General features: G+C 44.1%; 1 protein-coding gene across 3 annotated transcripts in view; it reads right to left on the reverse strand.

The window, feature by feature from the left end:
• LOC147443627 (protein NPG1-like) overlaps positions 1 to 17357 on the reverse strand; it is a 51830-nt gene extending 34473 nt beyond the window's left edge. Inside the window, exons 1-3 of one of the 3 annotated variants that reach the window (XM_086526429.1) lie at positions 17100 to 17356; positions 16771 to 16855; positions 14575 to 14801 (exon numbers count right to left, since the gene is read on the reverse strand). In XM_086526429.1, coding sequence (XP_086382555.1) covers positions 14575 to 14775 — 201 coding nt within the window. In that variant the 5' untranslated portion in view covers positions 14776 to 14801; positions 16771 to 16855; positions 17100 to 17356. Of the gene's footprint in view, positions 1 to 14574; positions 14802 to 16770; positions 16953 to 17099 lie in introns of all 3 variants that reach the window. The other 2 variants (XM_086526430.1, XM_086526431.1) reach the window with 2 other exon arrangements.
• Positions 17358 to 17719: the final 362 nt, after the last annotated feature.

Raw genomic sequence — 17719 nt, forward strand, 5'->3', positions numbered from 1 at the left:
AGGTAGGCAATTTTGCTATATAAGCAAACCCAAGTTAGCACTTTCTGGCAGAAGAGGCAGAAGGAGCTCCCCGCTCAACAGGCATCTTCTCAGCAAAACCCGCAGTACCCCCCCAACCTAGCGTTTGTAGCTTCGCCACCAACACCTAGCCCTAGCATTTTGGTTTTCCATCAACATCTCAGCCAACGTTTCCTCAAGCAGCAGAAGGACATAGCGTTTTTGACATCAGCAGAATCGCCAGCACATCAGCCTTGCGTTTTTACAAGAGGCAGCGTTTTCAGCCCTTGATCATTGGCAGCACAAATCGCAGCAGATGGACCAGCAGATTCAGCCCTAGCAAAGGCAGATCAGCGTTTTCTATTTCCAGCCCATCTGCAGCAGAAGAGGCAGCGTTTTCAGCAGTTAAGGACAGCAGCAATTCAGCCCTAGATTCATGCAGAAGACCCCATTTTCAGCCCTCGAAACCCAGCCAAAACAGTCATTTTCAGCCACCGAAAACAGTCCCAGATTTTCAGCCATAGTGTTTGTATGGACAACAGATAGAAAACCACAGATTTCAGCTCTAAAGTCGTCGTCGTCGTCGTCGTCGTCGTCGTCATCGGCATAGTCCCAAGTTGCAGTCCATTGCATCTGCATTGTACCACTTTGTGCAATCATAAGTAGACCACTCTCGCCGACGAGAGTGGGGCCTTCGGAGGAGGGTTTTACAACGTCTCTGGTGTCGTATCTCTCTTCTCTCTCTATCTCTCAGTCTCATACACTTGCACGCATAGTGTCCATTCACTTTGTTTGTGATCATAGCATTCTCTCACAAAAAACGGAAGGCTCTACCTGCCATAAGAACAAAAGGAACCTTGAGCACAGTTCGGAGCACTCATCTTGAGCAGACGCAAACATTCATTCCGCTGCACCTAACAATAGGCTCATTCTTTGGCATGCTTCCGGGAGAAGGTGTAGAGTCTAGAGTATGGGCTTGTACTTTGATACTGCAATATAAAGAAATATTGAAAGGGGCGCCAAGGTTTGAGGCCAATACTCTCTGGAGTGGAATTCCGCCACTCCGTGTCGCGTATCGTCTCTCTTTCAATTCAGTTGTTATTTGAGTGCTAAAAGTCTGTTCAGTCTGTTCTTGTCTATTGACACGTGGTGCCCGTCTTGTGACATGTAGCGCACTTATTGACAAAAATCGGCCCTCCTCTCAATTTGGGCACCCCCTCTTCAAGCTGATTTGGAAATTTGCTACACTTTGCCTCTTTTTGAGTTAAATTCCTAGTACCCACCGACTTATTAAGTGTAGCAACAGGCCTAAATGACTTTGAATTGAGCTTCGACCCTTTTACTACTCGGATTCCAATGTCTACTACTCGGATTCCAATGTCAACTGGCCCGACCATCTCGTGGCAACCTGCCCTTCCCGACTACGGATGAAACACTCGACCCCCGGCCGTTTCAAACTAGCCCACAATGTCCGGCCATTTGTGACTTCAAAAAGAGGGTCCTAAAAATTAAATAAAAATCAAGGGAAAGATACCAACAACTAAGGTTAGTGGTTGCCACAGCCTCGTGACATACTCCCCTCTTGAAATCCTAACGTCCTCGATTGCATGTCAAATATACATGCCATGGATAATAGTGTGATTAGCACCCTTTTATAATCACATGTATCCACAGGAAAGGTCATGAAACATAGATACAAATGACCTAATGAGACCTTTATACTTTTGTCATTTCATCTACGATAGAAGTGAGCATAATACCTTTACCACTTGTAGAAAAGTTTCCACTTCTATTGCACTGAATCCATGTGTACATTTGATGTGCTAGCTCCATCATTACCCCTCCTTTGAACTCATTGAGTTGGGGCAAACATAGGCTGTAGCCCAAAGGCCTCAAGGTAAAGCTGCAATACATTTGGTGACTCTAGCAATTCACACTCTTCCATCCACTTTGCATCCATAGGTGGATAGTTCTTGAACTTCACCAAATACCATCGTGCAACTTTTCCCATAATTTTTATTTCCTTACCTGCCAAAATCTACTCGGGTACCAAAATCTCATCAAGTTCCTCAACTTTTGGTTGATCTTCATCTAACATATCTTAGAAGACTCACGCGAAACGCATTATGAATCTTCCAAGTACCATGCAATTTCAGCCTATACCAAACATCATTGATCTTCTCAAGTACTTAAAAAGGCCCATAATAACGCATGCTAAGCTTCGGGAACAACCTTTCCTTGCCCTTCATCTTCTTTATCCTTAAATGTTCAAACCATGAAAGTACCCAATCTCCAAGTGAAAACAACAATTCAGGAAGGTGACGATTAGCAACCCTTTTCTACTTTGCCTACACCGTCTCCAAGGCAAGCTTGATCTTCTTATACACTTCATCCATGTTTTCTACATATCGATCTACCTCAAAAAAATTGTCCTTTGTGTGCAAAATGGGAGGAACCTTTTTGCCACCCTCAACAATCTCAAAAGGTGCCTTGCCTGTTCACGAATGCATCGTATTGTTGTACGTATACTCAAGCATGGGTAGATACTGTTCCCACTTGCCCTTATTATCTGACACATAACATTTCAGCAAATCTAAGACAATAGAATTAGCCTCTTCTAACTGTCCATCAATTTGTGGATGAAATGAGGATAAAAACTTGAGCGTGGTGCCCATATTTTCAAACAAGCCTCTCCAAAACAGGCTCGTTATACGAGAATCACAATCACTAACAATAGACTGTGGCATACCATGGTACTTGAACACATTGTACATAAACAACCGTGCCATCTGGTCAAATTTTATCTTCTTCCTAGCAGTAATAAAATGGGCCTGCTTGATGAACCTGCAAATAATGGTCCATATACTATCATTCCTTGTCGACGTTCTTGGAAGATCAAAGATAAAATCCATAGCAATTCTTTCCCATGGCTTCTCTGGAATAGGATGCGGCTATAATAAATTTTGGAAAATCACACATGCCCGCACGAAGGCATCCACATCTCTCCTCAAAGTAGGCCAATAAAAGAATGTCTCGACCACTTTCACTGTCGCATCTATACCACGATGCCCTGCATGCGATGAAACATGGCTTTCTACCATAACCTAAGGTCGCCTAGTGACACATAATCTGCCATGCATCATCATAAAACCTTCCTTGAGGAGGTAGTGCTCATGGTGTTGCCCATCTTGCAACTGTTCAAAGATCCTTGCAAAATCTTCATCAGTACCATATTGTTTGTCACGTGACACATCCCAACCCTATGTGTCCGTGGACAAGCTACACCATAGCAGGGTTTCCGTCAAAGTCCAGTCAAGTTAGATTAGGAGTGATCTGGCACTTTTGTGAGTCTATTCGTAGACCGTGCATGCCCAATCACTCAGTATAGATGCATATCCTCTGGTTGCACCTTGCAAGAGCATTAGCATTTCCATCAAATTCCATCAGAGTCAGTTTGGGGATTTTTCAGATGACTTTATCCCATTTTTCCCTATTTTTGACATTTTTCACTTATTTATTAAGTCACTTTTGTTGGGTAGTCAGTAGGGCAAATTGGGTAAGTTAATTTATAAGCAAACCCAAGTTAGCACTAATTGGCACATGAGCAGAGAGCACAACAGGCTTTTAAAGCAGCAGGTGTTCCTTACCTCTCAGTAAGAACCTCTCCATCTTTGGTGAGGCCATTCCCCCCGCATCTTCAACCTTGGTGTCGCCCCCATTTGCTGGCATTGCCTAGCGTTTCCATCCTTGATGTTATCGCCAAGAAATAAAGGTATTCAGCGTTTTCTTCTTCAAGCACTAACGCAAGGGCATCATCAGCCATAGCCAGCGATCCCCTTTTTCCTCACTAACGCTAGCAAGGCAGGAATCCAGCGTTTTGGTTTGCATTGGAAACCTGCGCAGCCAGTCAGTTTTCAGCATTGAAGGAATTCCTAAAAGCACCCTAGACCCTGCAGCCAACCAGCGTTTGATTTGCAGCAGTTCAGGACCTTAATCGCAGCAGATCTGCAGGGAATTTGCAGCCACTAATCAGCGTTTTACAGCAGGTGATTAGGCAAGTAAAAACGCAGCCCAGAAGCAGGAATTCAGCAGCGTTTTTAGATCCTACCTCAGCCCGGCAAAACAGTAAACTCTCAGCCCTAGAATCAGCCCGAAACAGTCATTTTCCAGCCACCAAGAAGATCCCAGTTTCTGCCCGAAGTCATCGTCACCATCGTCGTCATCGGCATAGTCCAACAGCATCAGTTCTTTGCATTTGCATTGTACTCTTTCGTGCAAATCAAGTAGACCACTCTCGCCAACGAAAGTGGGGCCTTCGGAGGAGGGTTTTACAACCCCTCGGTGTCGTATCTCTTCTCTCTCCTTCTCTCAGTCTCATTCATTTGCACGCACTAGATCCACTCACTTTGTTCGTGGTCACCACATTCTCTATAAGACGGAAAGCTCTCTCTTTCCCTAAGAACTAAAAGGAACCTTGAGCAGTAAAGATCACTAATCTTGAGAAATACAACATTCATTCCACTGCACCTTACATTGGTATCAGAGCTTTGGAAGTGTTCTACATTACTCAAGGAAAGAACCACAAAAAAAAAAAAAAAAAATGCTTGTTGCGATCGCACGTAACCCAAGTTCTCTTGGACATGGCGATTCCTAATCGTGTTTTGTTGAAGAGTGACAGGAATCCCAAGAAAGAAGGGCTTGTCCAACCTCCCCTTGTGTCTCTTTTCACTCATTGAGAGCGGACCGTGCACTTAGCGGCCGGCCAATCGACGTGAGGTGGGAAAAAGCAACCTTGGTGTGAGCGCAAGGCCGCTAAGGGGTGCGCCCGCAGAAAAGGATAGAACTCGGGTGAAGAGAAGATCCTTCTCCAACGCGATTTGCAAGCAAAAGAAACCCTCAAGAACCCTAGATTCTCACGAATCAAGGACCTCAAGACCCTCAAGACCCTCAAGAACTAAGTTCCTCGCGAGCTTAAGACCCCCAGATCATAGTGCATGGTCGTCACCCGAAGCGGCATGGATACTTTGCCTTCAGGTGATGAGCATGAGAGAGGCGACGAAGGATTCTCCCCACCAGGAGGTTTTTCCAACCCTCCCCCTTCGCCATCTACGCCAAACCCTATGGAGGCAATGATGAAGCAAATGATAGCCATGATGGATCGACAGGACGACAAGCGCCTTGCTCAGGAGCGTGAGCGCATTGCTCTTGCCACAAAACAAGAATAAAATCGACTTGCTTTCGAACGCGAGCGCGATGAACGCAAGGCTCAAAGGGAGATTCGTTATCAAGAGTTTATTTCCCACATCCTAGCCTCGAAGACCGAGCCACCCAAAGATCGTGGAAGTTCGTCAAGTGGCGCAAGCCACGACGCGGATTCCAACCATCCAGTTACAGAAAAGTTGACTTTCAGTAAGTATGACGGTAAGATGGATGTTACAGTTATTCATTCTTGGTTGCATCAATTTAATGCTTATTTTGCGACAACTAAGAAAACAGGAAATAGCAAAGTTTTGACGGCAGCTATGTACCTTGCCAGTGATGCCATCAATTGGTACCATGCATGGCAAGAGGCACAGCTAGCCGCGCACCTAGAGGCAGCCGACGATTTCACGCCCCTCTCTTTTAGTTGGGCTGATTTCCAAGACAAGTTCAAGGCACGGTTTATGCCACCTCAGTATCTTGCACGCTTGAAAGAGGATTGGCGTAATCTCAAGCAACACGGTATGCCAGTCATGTCTTTTTCTAACCGTGTTTTGCAGCTAGGCACTCAACTACGCAAGTCGGATAATGAGCACAAAGAGGCTTTTCTCTTTGGGTTAGACGAATACATCAAGTTTGATGTTGAAGTCTTTGACCCAACGGATCTCAACTAAGCGGTAGCAATCGCTCTCGCCCAGGAGATGAAGCACAACAAGGGAAAGCCCAAGGAGAACAAGTCTTCTCAAGGGACATCTCAGAATTCTCAGAACACACAGAATAGTAAGAACGGTAAGAATGGTAATTCTTCTAGCCCTTCTTCCTCTAATTCCTCGGAAAAGAACTCTCACAATGAATCTAAGGGTAAAGCTAAAGTACCTGCAAAACCTAAGCTAACCCCTAATGAAAAAGCTTCTCAAGGAATTGTAGGAGGATACATCACGGCTGAAGAACAAGTGGTTTATGCTAAAGAAGGTAGATGTTTTCAATGTCACATTAAGGGTCACATTAAGAAAAACTGTCCTAAGACAGTCGCACCTAAAGAACCAAAGGCACCTGCAACTACCACAAACTCTGTCACAACACAACCTTCATCTTCGCATGACTCTGACACACACATTGATGAATCTCTCATGAAGTGTTACGGTCATGTAAAAGGACAACGTTTTATCATATTGTTTGATCTAGGTAGTATGCATGATGTGATTAGTCCCCCTCTTGTTGAGAGAGCCCGCCTAGAGGTTAGTCAGAAATCTCCTATCGAGGTTTCTGGCTTCGCTCCCGGTATGGACTCTCTCATCACGACGGAGTGCCTTGGTGTGATGTTTACCGTTCAGCAAGCTTCTTTTAGTAGGAAATTTCTTGTGTCTCCTCTCTCAGGATGTGATATGATTTTGGGCATGAAGTGGTTTCGTGAACTGAACCCTCTCATTGATTGGGAGGCCCTAACTCTCACTTTGCATGCCAAAACAGATTCCCCCCTCATCATTCGTGTTGAGGAGGGCTTGCATTCTTTGCCTCTCATCTCGCATGTGCAGGTAAAGCGTGAATTACGACGAGGAGCACAAGCGGCATTCATATATGCTGCCCCGATTTCCCAGAGGATTCAGACTCTAGGTAAGTATTCGGAGTTGTTACGAAATTTAAACATCTCTTTTTGCAGGATAATCTTCCACCTCGGCTTTCACCGGAGCGGCCGGAGGACCATCGCATCGAGCTTGTGGAGGGAGCGCAGCCGGTCAGTAAGGCTCCCTACCGTTTGAACAAGTCACAGGAGGAAGAGTTAGAGCGACAACTCACGGAGTTGGTGGCTAGAGGATTCATACGTCCTAGTGTAAGTCCTTTTGCTGCCCCTATTTTGTTCGTTCGCAAGAAGGATGGTTCGTCTCGTTTGTGTGTTGATTACAGGGCATTGAACAAGATGACCGTCAAAAACAAGTTTCCGATGCCCGGCATTGAGTATATCTTGGATAGACTCAATGGGGCAAAGGTTTTCAGCAAGGTCGATCTCAAAAGTGGATACCATCAGGTACGGGTATTCAAAGGCAACATTTTCAAGACTGCCTTTCGCACCGAGCGAGGGCAATGGGAGTATATTGTTATGCCTTTTGGATTGACAAGAGCCGTGGGTACATTCAACCGTCTCATGGTAGGTCGTTTCGGCAACAGGGTAGGTGTATGCTTGTTCATCTTTTTAGATGATATTCTCATTTTTTTTGCATCGTGGGAACAACATGAAAGAGATATACCTAGATGCTTCCAGGATAGGCCCAGATTCACCCTTAAAAGTGCAAGGTACAGACCCATGGTAGTCACCCACAAGACAATATAACCATCAGCTCCATCATGCATAGTATTGAGTAAATACCACGACATCCCCACTAACGTCGTCAGTGCCCAATAGTGGGTGTAGAACTAGGTACTAACATATGCTCCCAAACACGACACACAACACATACACACACACACACACATGAGCATACATCAACACAAAGTTCAGCGTACTGAGTTTCAACATGAAAGAGATGTTGAAAGGGTACTAACTCGTTTGGATGAGTGTCAGTTGTACATTGCAGCTAAGAAGTCTGAAGTTTTTCTTATTGAAGTCACTTATCTGGGTTATATCATTTCTGCAGAAGACGTCAAGCTAGACCCCGCGAAAGTGGAACAAGTTCGTAATTGGGATTTGCCCAAAACAGCATATGATGTGCGTTCTTTTCTTGGTTTATGTCAAGCATATAGTTCGCACATAGAGAATTTCGCACGCATTGCTGCACCTATGACTGATGTTTTGAAAGCATCAAGCTTCGCATCGATTCACACTCGCTTGGATCAGATGCAAATGCAAACCCCTTCTCGAAGTCGACCAACAACTTCTCGCACAATACATACATCTTCTTCCGACGCTTCAGGGGTTGACCACAAAGAACCACTCAAACATAAGCCTTCGAAACCAAAATTTTCTCACCCAAAGCATGGTTTCTCAGAGACAATCAGACACAAAGTACCTTCATGCGAGCAGCAAAATTCTCAGCATGAATATTCTTGGAAATGTTACAGTTCTAAGCAACCAACTTCTTATTCAAATCATCAGCAACAAAAGCAACAATATGAAGCTTCCAACAGATCATCAGCAATATCAAGATGGGCTTACTTAGTGGCACATATATCCGACCCTAGTCGAGTACTCGGTAGTGAATGCTGCGACGTTGGACAAGTTCCCCCTCGCGAGCCATCCCCTACATTTAAGTCTTTCTTATCTGATGGTGGTAAAGTTGAAGATTTATTGATCCTTTCCTTGTGCAAGAGGATCCTTCAGAGGTCTAAGAGGCAACAGCTCCCTGGACCTCCCCCTTCTCAATTGGAAGCCTTAATACCCGCTGAGAAAGCTGAAGATTCCGGTTCTTATGTGACAACCAACAAGCACATAAACCCTTCTTTGACCGTGATCCAAGCAGGAAAATTCGCCTCGTCACCGCCCTTGCAGAATACAGTCTTTGTCTCTAAACAGATACCAGATGCTATGGTGAATGATAATTCTTCAAACTTGAAGACTCCAATCCTTGCCTTCAACAGTGCAAAGAATAAAGCAGATGCAGACTCTTGCAGCATGACTTCAGTCGCTGCAATTGAATCTTTGGACATAATTTGTTCCACGGATAAACCTTTACAAATGGATATACCTCCAAACACTACTCTATCTCAGTCTACGACATCCCTTCGGGAGGATCTTACTGTTCCAGACAAACCAATGGAATACCTTACAAATTTCCAACCAGTGGTCATCACTCAACAAAAAACTCAAGTCAATTTACCAATAATTTCACTCGAAGCAGATACAGATTCCATCTTTTCTTGGACAAAGCTCGAAGTTATAAATGACTTTGACAAAGGCACTTATCAAGTTGCAGATATGATCAGTTTTCAATCTGGCAAAATAGTCATGGTCAATAATAGTGCCATGACGTGGGACTTAACAGTTCGAGCTTTGGATGCAGAAGCACAACAACAATACATTTCCTTCTCCCGAAGTTTTCTTCAACTACCTTGGGTTTTATTTAAAGAGGGAGGGAATGTCACGATTGTGACTATGTTGCAGTATTACATCTCTTCCTAGTTGCAGATACGCGAAGTGCCATGCCAAGGAGGACCCCTGCGCTTGGAAGGTCACACCCCTTCGCCCAAAGGACGTGTCTCTTCGCCAAAAGCCACACTCCTTCGACGACTGGTCACACCCCTTCGCTCTCAGGTGCGACTCTTCGCCCAATGGTTGCAGCTCTTCGCCGAAAGGATGTGTCTTTACGTCTAAAGTCGTGTCTCTTCACCAAGAGACGTGTCTTTTCATTTGTCTCTTCGTCTCCTATATAAGGAGCCTATTGTACTCAGTTTTGAACAAGTCAATCAATCAAACACAGAGTCTTCTAAGTCTTGTCTCGAGTACAGTTCAAGTTTCTTTAATCTTAATCATGAGTTTAAGTACTTAATTAAGGATTAGTACCTAGAATCCTTACAGTGGTATCATAGCAATTTTTTTTCCCGGGACCCGAAGGTTGTGAGCCTCTCACCCTTACCGCTACACTCTACCCCCTTTCCCGAAGTTAAATGGAAGCAGAAGAAAGGTGGTACGCATGTGCATACGAGCATATGAGGTAACCTAAACCTTATTTCTCAATTCTGTAACAGAAAACTGAACACAGATATGTGTGCGCGCGTGCACGTACCCGTGAATGGTGATGCTGGTGGCCCTGCTGTTGCCCTTTCTGGGGATGTACCCTTTGGCTGCCCCTTCGTGTTCACACCCTTTCCCGCCGGCGTGCCTCTACGTGCTCGCACGCCTTGGCGTATGATCTGTTGGCTGCCCTTGCCTTTTGCTGGCTGCCCCTTCTGATTTTTTTTGTTGGCACCCCTTCGTGGCCACACAAACACTCGCACCCATTGCTAGTGGAGAGACTCACCCCTTGGGGTATCAAATCACACACGCCCCAAGCAGGCAGCGTTTTTTTTCTCAAGCGGCAACTCACAGAAATTCTTACGTTGGCTGTTTTGATTACGTAAAAAAAGACCAGCAGCGTTTCATTTTTTTTTACGGAAGCTATATCTCAAGTAAACCTCCAAGTGCGTGCCAAACTTGGCCGGCCAACCCCAGATTATTACTAACCAATATGAATGCACCCCTGGACAAAGTATTACTTGCGTAAAAACAATCCCCAGCATGATGTTTCAACACAACAAACTACCTTTCGCCACTCTCCCACCCAACACAAGTGCTGGCAGTTTTGGCCTCTGGCAACTGCATTCTCGCGGCAGGTCCACACACTTGCTATGGCCGACAAGCACCAGTGAGCAGATTTCCGTTGCATCTCGTACATAGACGAGCTTCCCGACCCCGAGTTGTCGGCGTACTCTCTCTCAGCACCCGAACTCATAATCATTCCCGATACCCAGGAGCCGAAAGCGGAACCAGCACCCGAACCAGAAGTTGTCATAATTCCCGATTCCCTAATTCCAAAGCCGAAACTGTTCCAGATGCAGTTTCTACTCCTCAAGTATCAGTTTCCCCCGAACAGTCGACATGGCCGAATCACACAATGACGATGACAATATTTTACCCGAGGATCCAATAGCAGTTATTAAAAAGCAAATGATAGCAATTTCATCAAGCTTCGCATCGATTCACACTCGCTTGGATCAGATGCAAATGCAAACCCCTTCTCGGAGTCGACCAACAACTTCTCGCACAATACATGCATCTTCTTCCGACGCTTCAGGGGTTGACCACAAAGAACCACTCAAACATAAGCCTTCGAAACCAAAATTTTCTCACCCAAAGCATGGTTTCTCAGAGACAATCAGACACAAAGTACCTTCATGCGAGCAGCAAAATTCTCAGCATGAATATTCTTGGAAATGTTACAGTTCTAAGCAACCAACTTCTTATTCAAATCATCAGCAACAAAAGCAGCAATATGAAGCTTCCAACAGATCATCAGCAATATCAAGATGGGCTTACTTAGTGGCACATATATCCGACCCTAGTCGAGTACTCGGTCGTGAATGCTGCGACGCTGGACAAGTTCCCCCTCGCGAGCCATCCCCTACATTTAAGTCTTTCTTATCTGATGGTGGTAAAGTTGAAGATTTATTGATCCTTTCCTTGTGCAAGAGGATCCTTCAGAGGTCTAAGAGGCAACAGCTCCCTGGACCTCCCCCTTCTCAATTGGAAGCCTTAATACCCGCTGATAAAGCTGAAGATTCCTGTTCTTATGTGACAACCAACAAGCACATAAACCCTTCTTTGACCGTGATCCAAGCAGGAAAATTCGCCTCGTCACCGCCCTTGCAGAATACAGTCTTTGTCTCTAAACAGATACCAGATGCTATGGTGAATGATAATTCTTCAAACTTGAAGACTCCAATCCTTGCCTTCAACAGTGCAAAGAATAAAGCAGATGCAGACTCTTGCAGCATGACTTCAGTCGCTGCAATTGAATCTTTGGACATAATTTGTTCCACAGATAAACCTTTACAAATGGATATACCTCCAAACACTACTCTATCTCAGTCTATGACATCCCTTCGGGAGGATCTTACTATTCCAGACAAACCAATGGAATACCTTACAAATTTCCAACCAGTGGTCATCACTCAACAAAAAACTCAAGTCAATTTACCAAAAATTTCACTCGAAGCAGATACAGATTCCATCTTTTCTTGGACAAAGCTCGAAGTTATAAATGACTTTGACAAAGGCACTTATCAAGTTGCAGATATGATCAGTTTTCAATCTGGCAAAATAGTCATGGTCAATAATAGTGCCATGACGTGGGACTTAACAGTTCGAGCTTTGGATGTAGAAGCACAACAACAATACATTTCCTTCTCCCGAAGTTTTCTTCAACTACCTTGGGTTTTATTTAAAGAGGGAGGGAATGTCACGATTGTGACTATGTTGCAGTATTACATCTCTTCCTAGTTGCAGATACGCGAAGTGCCATGCCAAGGAGGACCCCTGCGCTTGGATGGTCACACCCCTTCGCCCAAAGGACGTGTCTCTTCGCCAAAAGCCACACTCCTTCGACGACTGGTCACACCCCTTCGCTCTCAGGTGCGACTCTTCGCCCAATGGTTGCAGCTCTTCGCCGAAAGGATGTGTCTTTACGTCTTAAGTCGTGTCTCTTCACCAAGAGACGTGTCTTTTCATTTATGTCTCTTCGTCTCCTATTGTACTCAGTTTTGAACAAGTCAATCAATCAAACTCTTCTAAGTCTTGTCTCGAGTACAGTTCAAGTTTCTTTAGTCTTAATCATGAGTTTAAGTACTTAATTAAGGATTAGTACCTAGAATCCTTACAATGATACACCTAAAATTTGAGGCTTTCTTAATAACGCATCAACCACAACATTCTTCTTGCCTTCCACATGCAAAATCTGAAAGTGGAACATAGAAAGAATGTTTGAACCATCGCATATGCTTTTCAGATAACTTTGACTGTGTCAAGAAGTATTGCAAGGTCTGATGATCTGTCTGGACAACAAAATCAGCACCTAACAGATAGTGATTCCAACTAGAAAGCGCATGAATCACGGCTAGTAGCTCTTTCTCATAGATTTGCATAGTCTTTTCTGGCCCTTGCAAGATACTGCTCTCGTAAGCTACTACCCGACCATCTTGCATTAACACTACCCCAATACTATTACCACACACATCACACTGGACCACATATCGCTTCCTGAGGTTTGGTAAGACAAATACTGGATCCGAAGTCATCTTTTCCTTTAAGATATTAAAAGCTGAAATCTTTTTTTGTGTCCACTTGAATGTGACCTCTCTCTTTTGTAGAGCATGTAGAGGTGAAGCAATCTCAGTAAAGTTCCTGATAAACCTTATGTAGTAAGAGCATAAGCCCAAGAACCTACGCCATCATGCACAGTCTTGAAATCTAGCCATGTGCTAAGTGCTTCAACCTTGGCAAGATCCATTCAGACACTATGTGGCCAAGAAAGTGAATCTTTTCCAAGAAGAACTCACTTTTCTTAGGATTGACAAGCAACCTGACTGCGTAGCTCTTCGAACACAATGGTCAAGTGACGCCTATGCTCTTTATTCTTTAAATAGACTATCATGTCGTCAAAGAATGTGCTGACAAACTTTGATGTGGACGGAAAATCCAATCAACGGGCCAAAACTGCCAACACCGGATATACGTTCCGAGCAAATATAAGTTGGGGCCCGTCATCGAAACAGCCGGAACGAACCGGAACGCGGACTACTCCTCCCCTCCCATCCCCACTTATAAAAACACCCCCCCACCCCTTCATACCTCCATTCAAAGCCCAAGCTCTCAGCCTCTCAAGGCTCTCAAGACTTTCTAGTAGGTTTGAATGGTCATATCAGGGTTGAACAGTCTACAAACCAGGTTTTTTGTTAGTGGTAGTATCAAGGACTCTAATACTGCTTGTAATCAATCACGCAGAACAAAAAAATGTATTATTTGAATGTCTTTAGCTTCCATTTCCGAATCATTATGTTCCCTTTCAAGGTAACTTGGACACCGAGTCCCTTATATGCATCTTCTCTCTCTCTCTCTCTCTCTCTCTCTCTCTCTCTCTCTCTCTCTCTCTCTCTCTCTCTCTCTCTCTCAAAGTCAAAGGTGTGGTAGATTGAGTGTTTGGATTCTCAGGATAGATCTATGAGGTCTCTTGAGATTGTTCCTACAACTTCTAAAATTCACTTCCTCTCTCTCGAAGTTTGTTGCACAGCTATAAGCCTGAATTAAGGTTTTAGCTGAAGCCCCTGATAGATTGGATCCCTCGAGTCACTTTACCAGCAAGGATGCACCTTGCAAAACTAAATACATTCTACAATCAAGACCCCATGTCAGCCTGAAATGACCAGAAACCTAGAAGACTGGTTATACCTTTGACCACACCCTTGTTTGTGGAGCACGTGTTTGATACTTTCTGGAGCAAACTCATGTAAACGGCATACAGCATGGTCTGACGTGACGGTTTATCTTGTTCAAGTGCTGATCTTCTAAATCTTTCTTGGAGCTTCGACATTGCACACAAAATAAATCTTGACATCCTAACCACGTAGACAACCCAAACAATGTGGTTGTTTCTTTTGGATGTCTATGAATGCAGACCAATAGTGTGTGTGTGTTTTACAAAAAAACAAGTGTGTGTGTGTGTGTTTTTTACGAGAAGGGCTTTTTTTTTTTTGGGTGGTGGAAGGGGAAGGGGGGTTGGTTCATTGCCATGAGATAGCTAAGTCCGCATCTCACTATTGCTTACTTATGCAATGCACGATCATTCTACTCCTTGTAGTACAAACATGCACATATTGTTCACTCGCAAGCACAAGAAACAAGGATGGCCTCACCTCATAGTTGAGAGACAAAGCTTCACGAAGGGAGGACTCAGCCTCCTCGATGTTGCCCTCATCGAGCTTTGCTTCGCCCTCGATGGTCTTGGCAGAAAGACCACTGGTTGCAGCCATATCTTGAGCCGCCATGGCTGCAATGGAGTCGCGGTCTGCCTTGAATTGCTCGCTAGAGCAGGCGCACATCATCTTCAACCCCATCTTCTACACGTAGATCTCTTCATGTGCTGCATACCACAAGAAGTTTTAGAGTAATTCTCATGAATGAATAAGTTGTTTTTCACATCAGTTTTCACACATTAAAACAATGAAATATTCAAGGAAAAAAACTAACATGAAAGAATCTTAGTAAGAAAAGTCATGAGAAAACGATTGCTTTGTTGTCTCACGTGAGAAAAATAATGTGACTTTGTTTCTCAGATTAGTTTATATGTTTCACATGAGTGAAACTCAATGCCATTTCTTAGTGCATCTTTCACACATGAGAAAAAGAAAACTCACGTGAGCATTCAGTATATTATTGAGTCAATAAAGATTATTGCAATAAGTAATTTCATTTTCCAAAAACGTTTTGTGCACAATTTTACTTCATCTTAAAAACTAATTCATTGCCACACCAAGCAATTGGTAATTGTGAAGATTTGCCTTCTAGTGATAAAAATCCAAGGGACAATTTTTAATAAGTTTAGTCAAAGTGCTCTCATCTATCCTTATCCTATTTAGGTTTGTTAAAACTATCTACTTTAAAAATCCATTTTACAAAGATTTTATCTATGGTTTCTAATACTAAGGAAACCAGCTCGAGACTGTAGAGGCAAACAACACACATGCACTTGATGACAGTGAGGGCTCTAGAGGACTACTAGCTCCGATAGGTCAAGAAGACCCAAGGGGCAAAATCTGGCCAATGGAAGTTTCAACCAGGATTAGACTACAACTCAAAGGCGACTAGTCGGTGTATAGGGATGCACAACTGAACGGTGGCAACTATAGAGGCTTCAATAAGCAGCGGACTCAATGGAGTCCGTACACAATGGAGGAAAGCGGACATGGGAGGTGGATATTTGGGTGTCAACACAAATCCAAAAAACACATCGCCCACACTCTTAAGCCTAAACAACCAAGTCTTCTGCCACTACTCTAAAAACAGTTTCAATTCCTTGGGCAACCCTACAATACTACCCACCTTGAGTACATCCAAGGTTCGCTCTTGGAAGTTCAATCATTTAAAACCAAGTTTGAAAACAATCAAGACAATGCCGGTTTGTCTTGCACTCTTTTCAAATGATTAAAACTTACTTTATAGTTGGGTTGTAGCATTGGTTTTGTGTTTGATCAAATACCATTTACTACACAAGGGACCAAATCAAGGCTACATGACATTAGCTATAGAACAAGATTGGCAAAGCATCAATTTATTTGCAGTTGCGCATGGCTTTCTATCACCACATTACACAACAAAATATTATGGAATTTCTTTTGTTGAAATGAAGTAAAATCTGAAGCCAGCTGAATGAAGTAAAATCCGAAGGCAGCTATAACCTTGCTTGTGTCAAGCTAGCTTTCACCCTCAATTTTCAGCTCCACTAACGGTGATATAAACATTCATAACTTACTAGACAAGCAAGGGCAATGCCCCATACACCTTGTGCAACAATATATAGCAATGATTAATGGTGATTTTGCATTCCATGATAACTACATCTGAAAAAGAGCTAGCTTGAGAGCTCCTAAAGGTCATAAAGAAGCTTCTCTTTTTACACCAACTTTAGCTACACAATGATAATTTCAGGCATGAAAGCCCAAATTGTGGCTAGGCTAAGAGAGTCCACAACCAGCAAAATGTAACCTTCAGAACAAGGGAAACATGTGACCATCCTACACAAATTAAACCAACACTATAAGTATATACACCATTCATTTAGTACACCCTCTAGAGACATGTTACAAGAGCAGTCATACCGTACTGAATACCTAAGACCCTCTTGGGCTAGACTGTACAAAAGCCTTTCATGCAAATCTAGACATCGGTATCAACATCTTCCTGAACCATGCTTGAAGCAAAATTAACACCTTCACACGCGTCAAGCAGCTTGGGCGGGTCAACCAAGGGGAGCTCTGCCTGATTTTATGGTAAAAGACCTAGCTTTGTCACTTTGGAAGTTGAGATACAAATCAAAAGAGGGTAGGCATCACCTGCATTCATTTATGCAACCTCGTCACCCTATAGGTGGCTTTGATCTACCATGTGTATACCTGCACCTAAGCTCCTTCTCCAGTCCTGCACATAGCCAAAGAGAATGAGCTTCACAGCCACGACAATGATGCACCAGTTCACCCCGTGTGTGGCGTTATCTCCTTGCTCAGGCCAGTGTGCCCTGCAAGCATGCCTAGACAGTGAGGAGTGGAGATTGGAATTTTGAGACTGAGAGAGAGAGAGACGTTGACTGCCCCATCCGGGCCCCGGCGCCGTCGAGTGCAAATGCAGAGAGAGAGAGAGAGAGAGAGAGAGAGAGATCGTTTACAGAGTGCGCTGATGTATTGGAATTTGGACGGAGTGATCATGGCGGCAGCAATAGCACTGAGCAGCCCACGAGGTTCGTCACGTGTGGGGAAGAGCCTCGACTTGTGGAGTTGCGTAACGCACGTCGCACCCTGCTAAGCTTGGCTCCTGCGATCCGTGTTTTGCGCTGTAGCAGCTACGCATTTCCGAGGGGGGCTCGCCCGTTCTCAGGACCAGTAAATGGTGCTACCACACACCCACGATCCTTTCTTCCGCCCAGTCTGAACCAAGCCTTATATAAGAAGACTGATTGTCTAACAATACAAGATGCTAGGCTTTGGAGATAAATTGCTTCGTTATTTTAGATCGAATTTCCTTTGTAAGCCCCATTGTACAATGCAACGAGTGTCACACACACACACACACACACAAAGAGGCTCACGAGTGAGTCCGGCGAGACAACAAGTGCGACACAGAGAGAGAGAGAGAGAGAATCCTGTCTCTATACCGACAGCAAATTGAGTCTTTGGCCAGTGTGCCTGCGAAAGCAGAGAGAGAGAGAGAGAGAGAGAGAGAGAGACTTTTTTGTCGGCGCACCAGTGTTCGGAAAAAATATGTCTCGGTTTAATATCGTGTCGTTTT

Source organism: Adiantum capillus-veneris, chromosome 13 (genome assembly GCF_014529385.1).
Source record: "Adiantum capillus-veneris isolate H3 chromosome 13, ASM1452938v2, whole genome shotgun sequence".
Lineage (NCBI taxonomy): Eukaryota > Viridiplantae > Streptophyta > Polypodiopsida > Polypodiales > Pteridaceae > Adiantum > Adiantum capillus-veneris.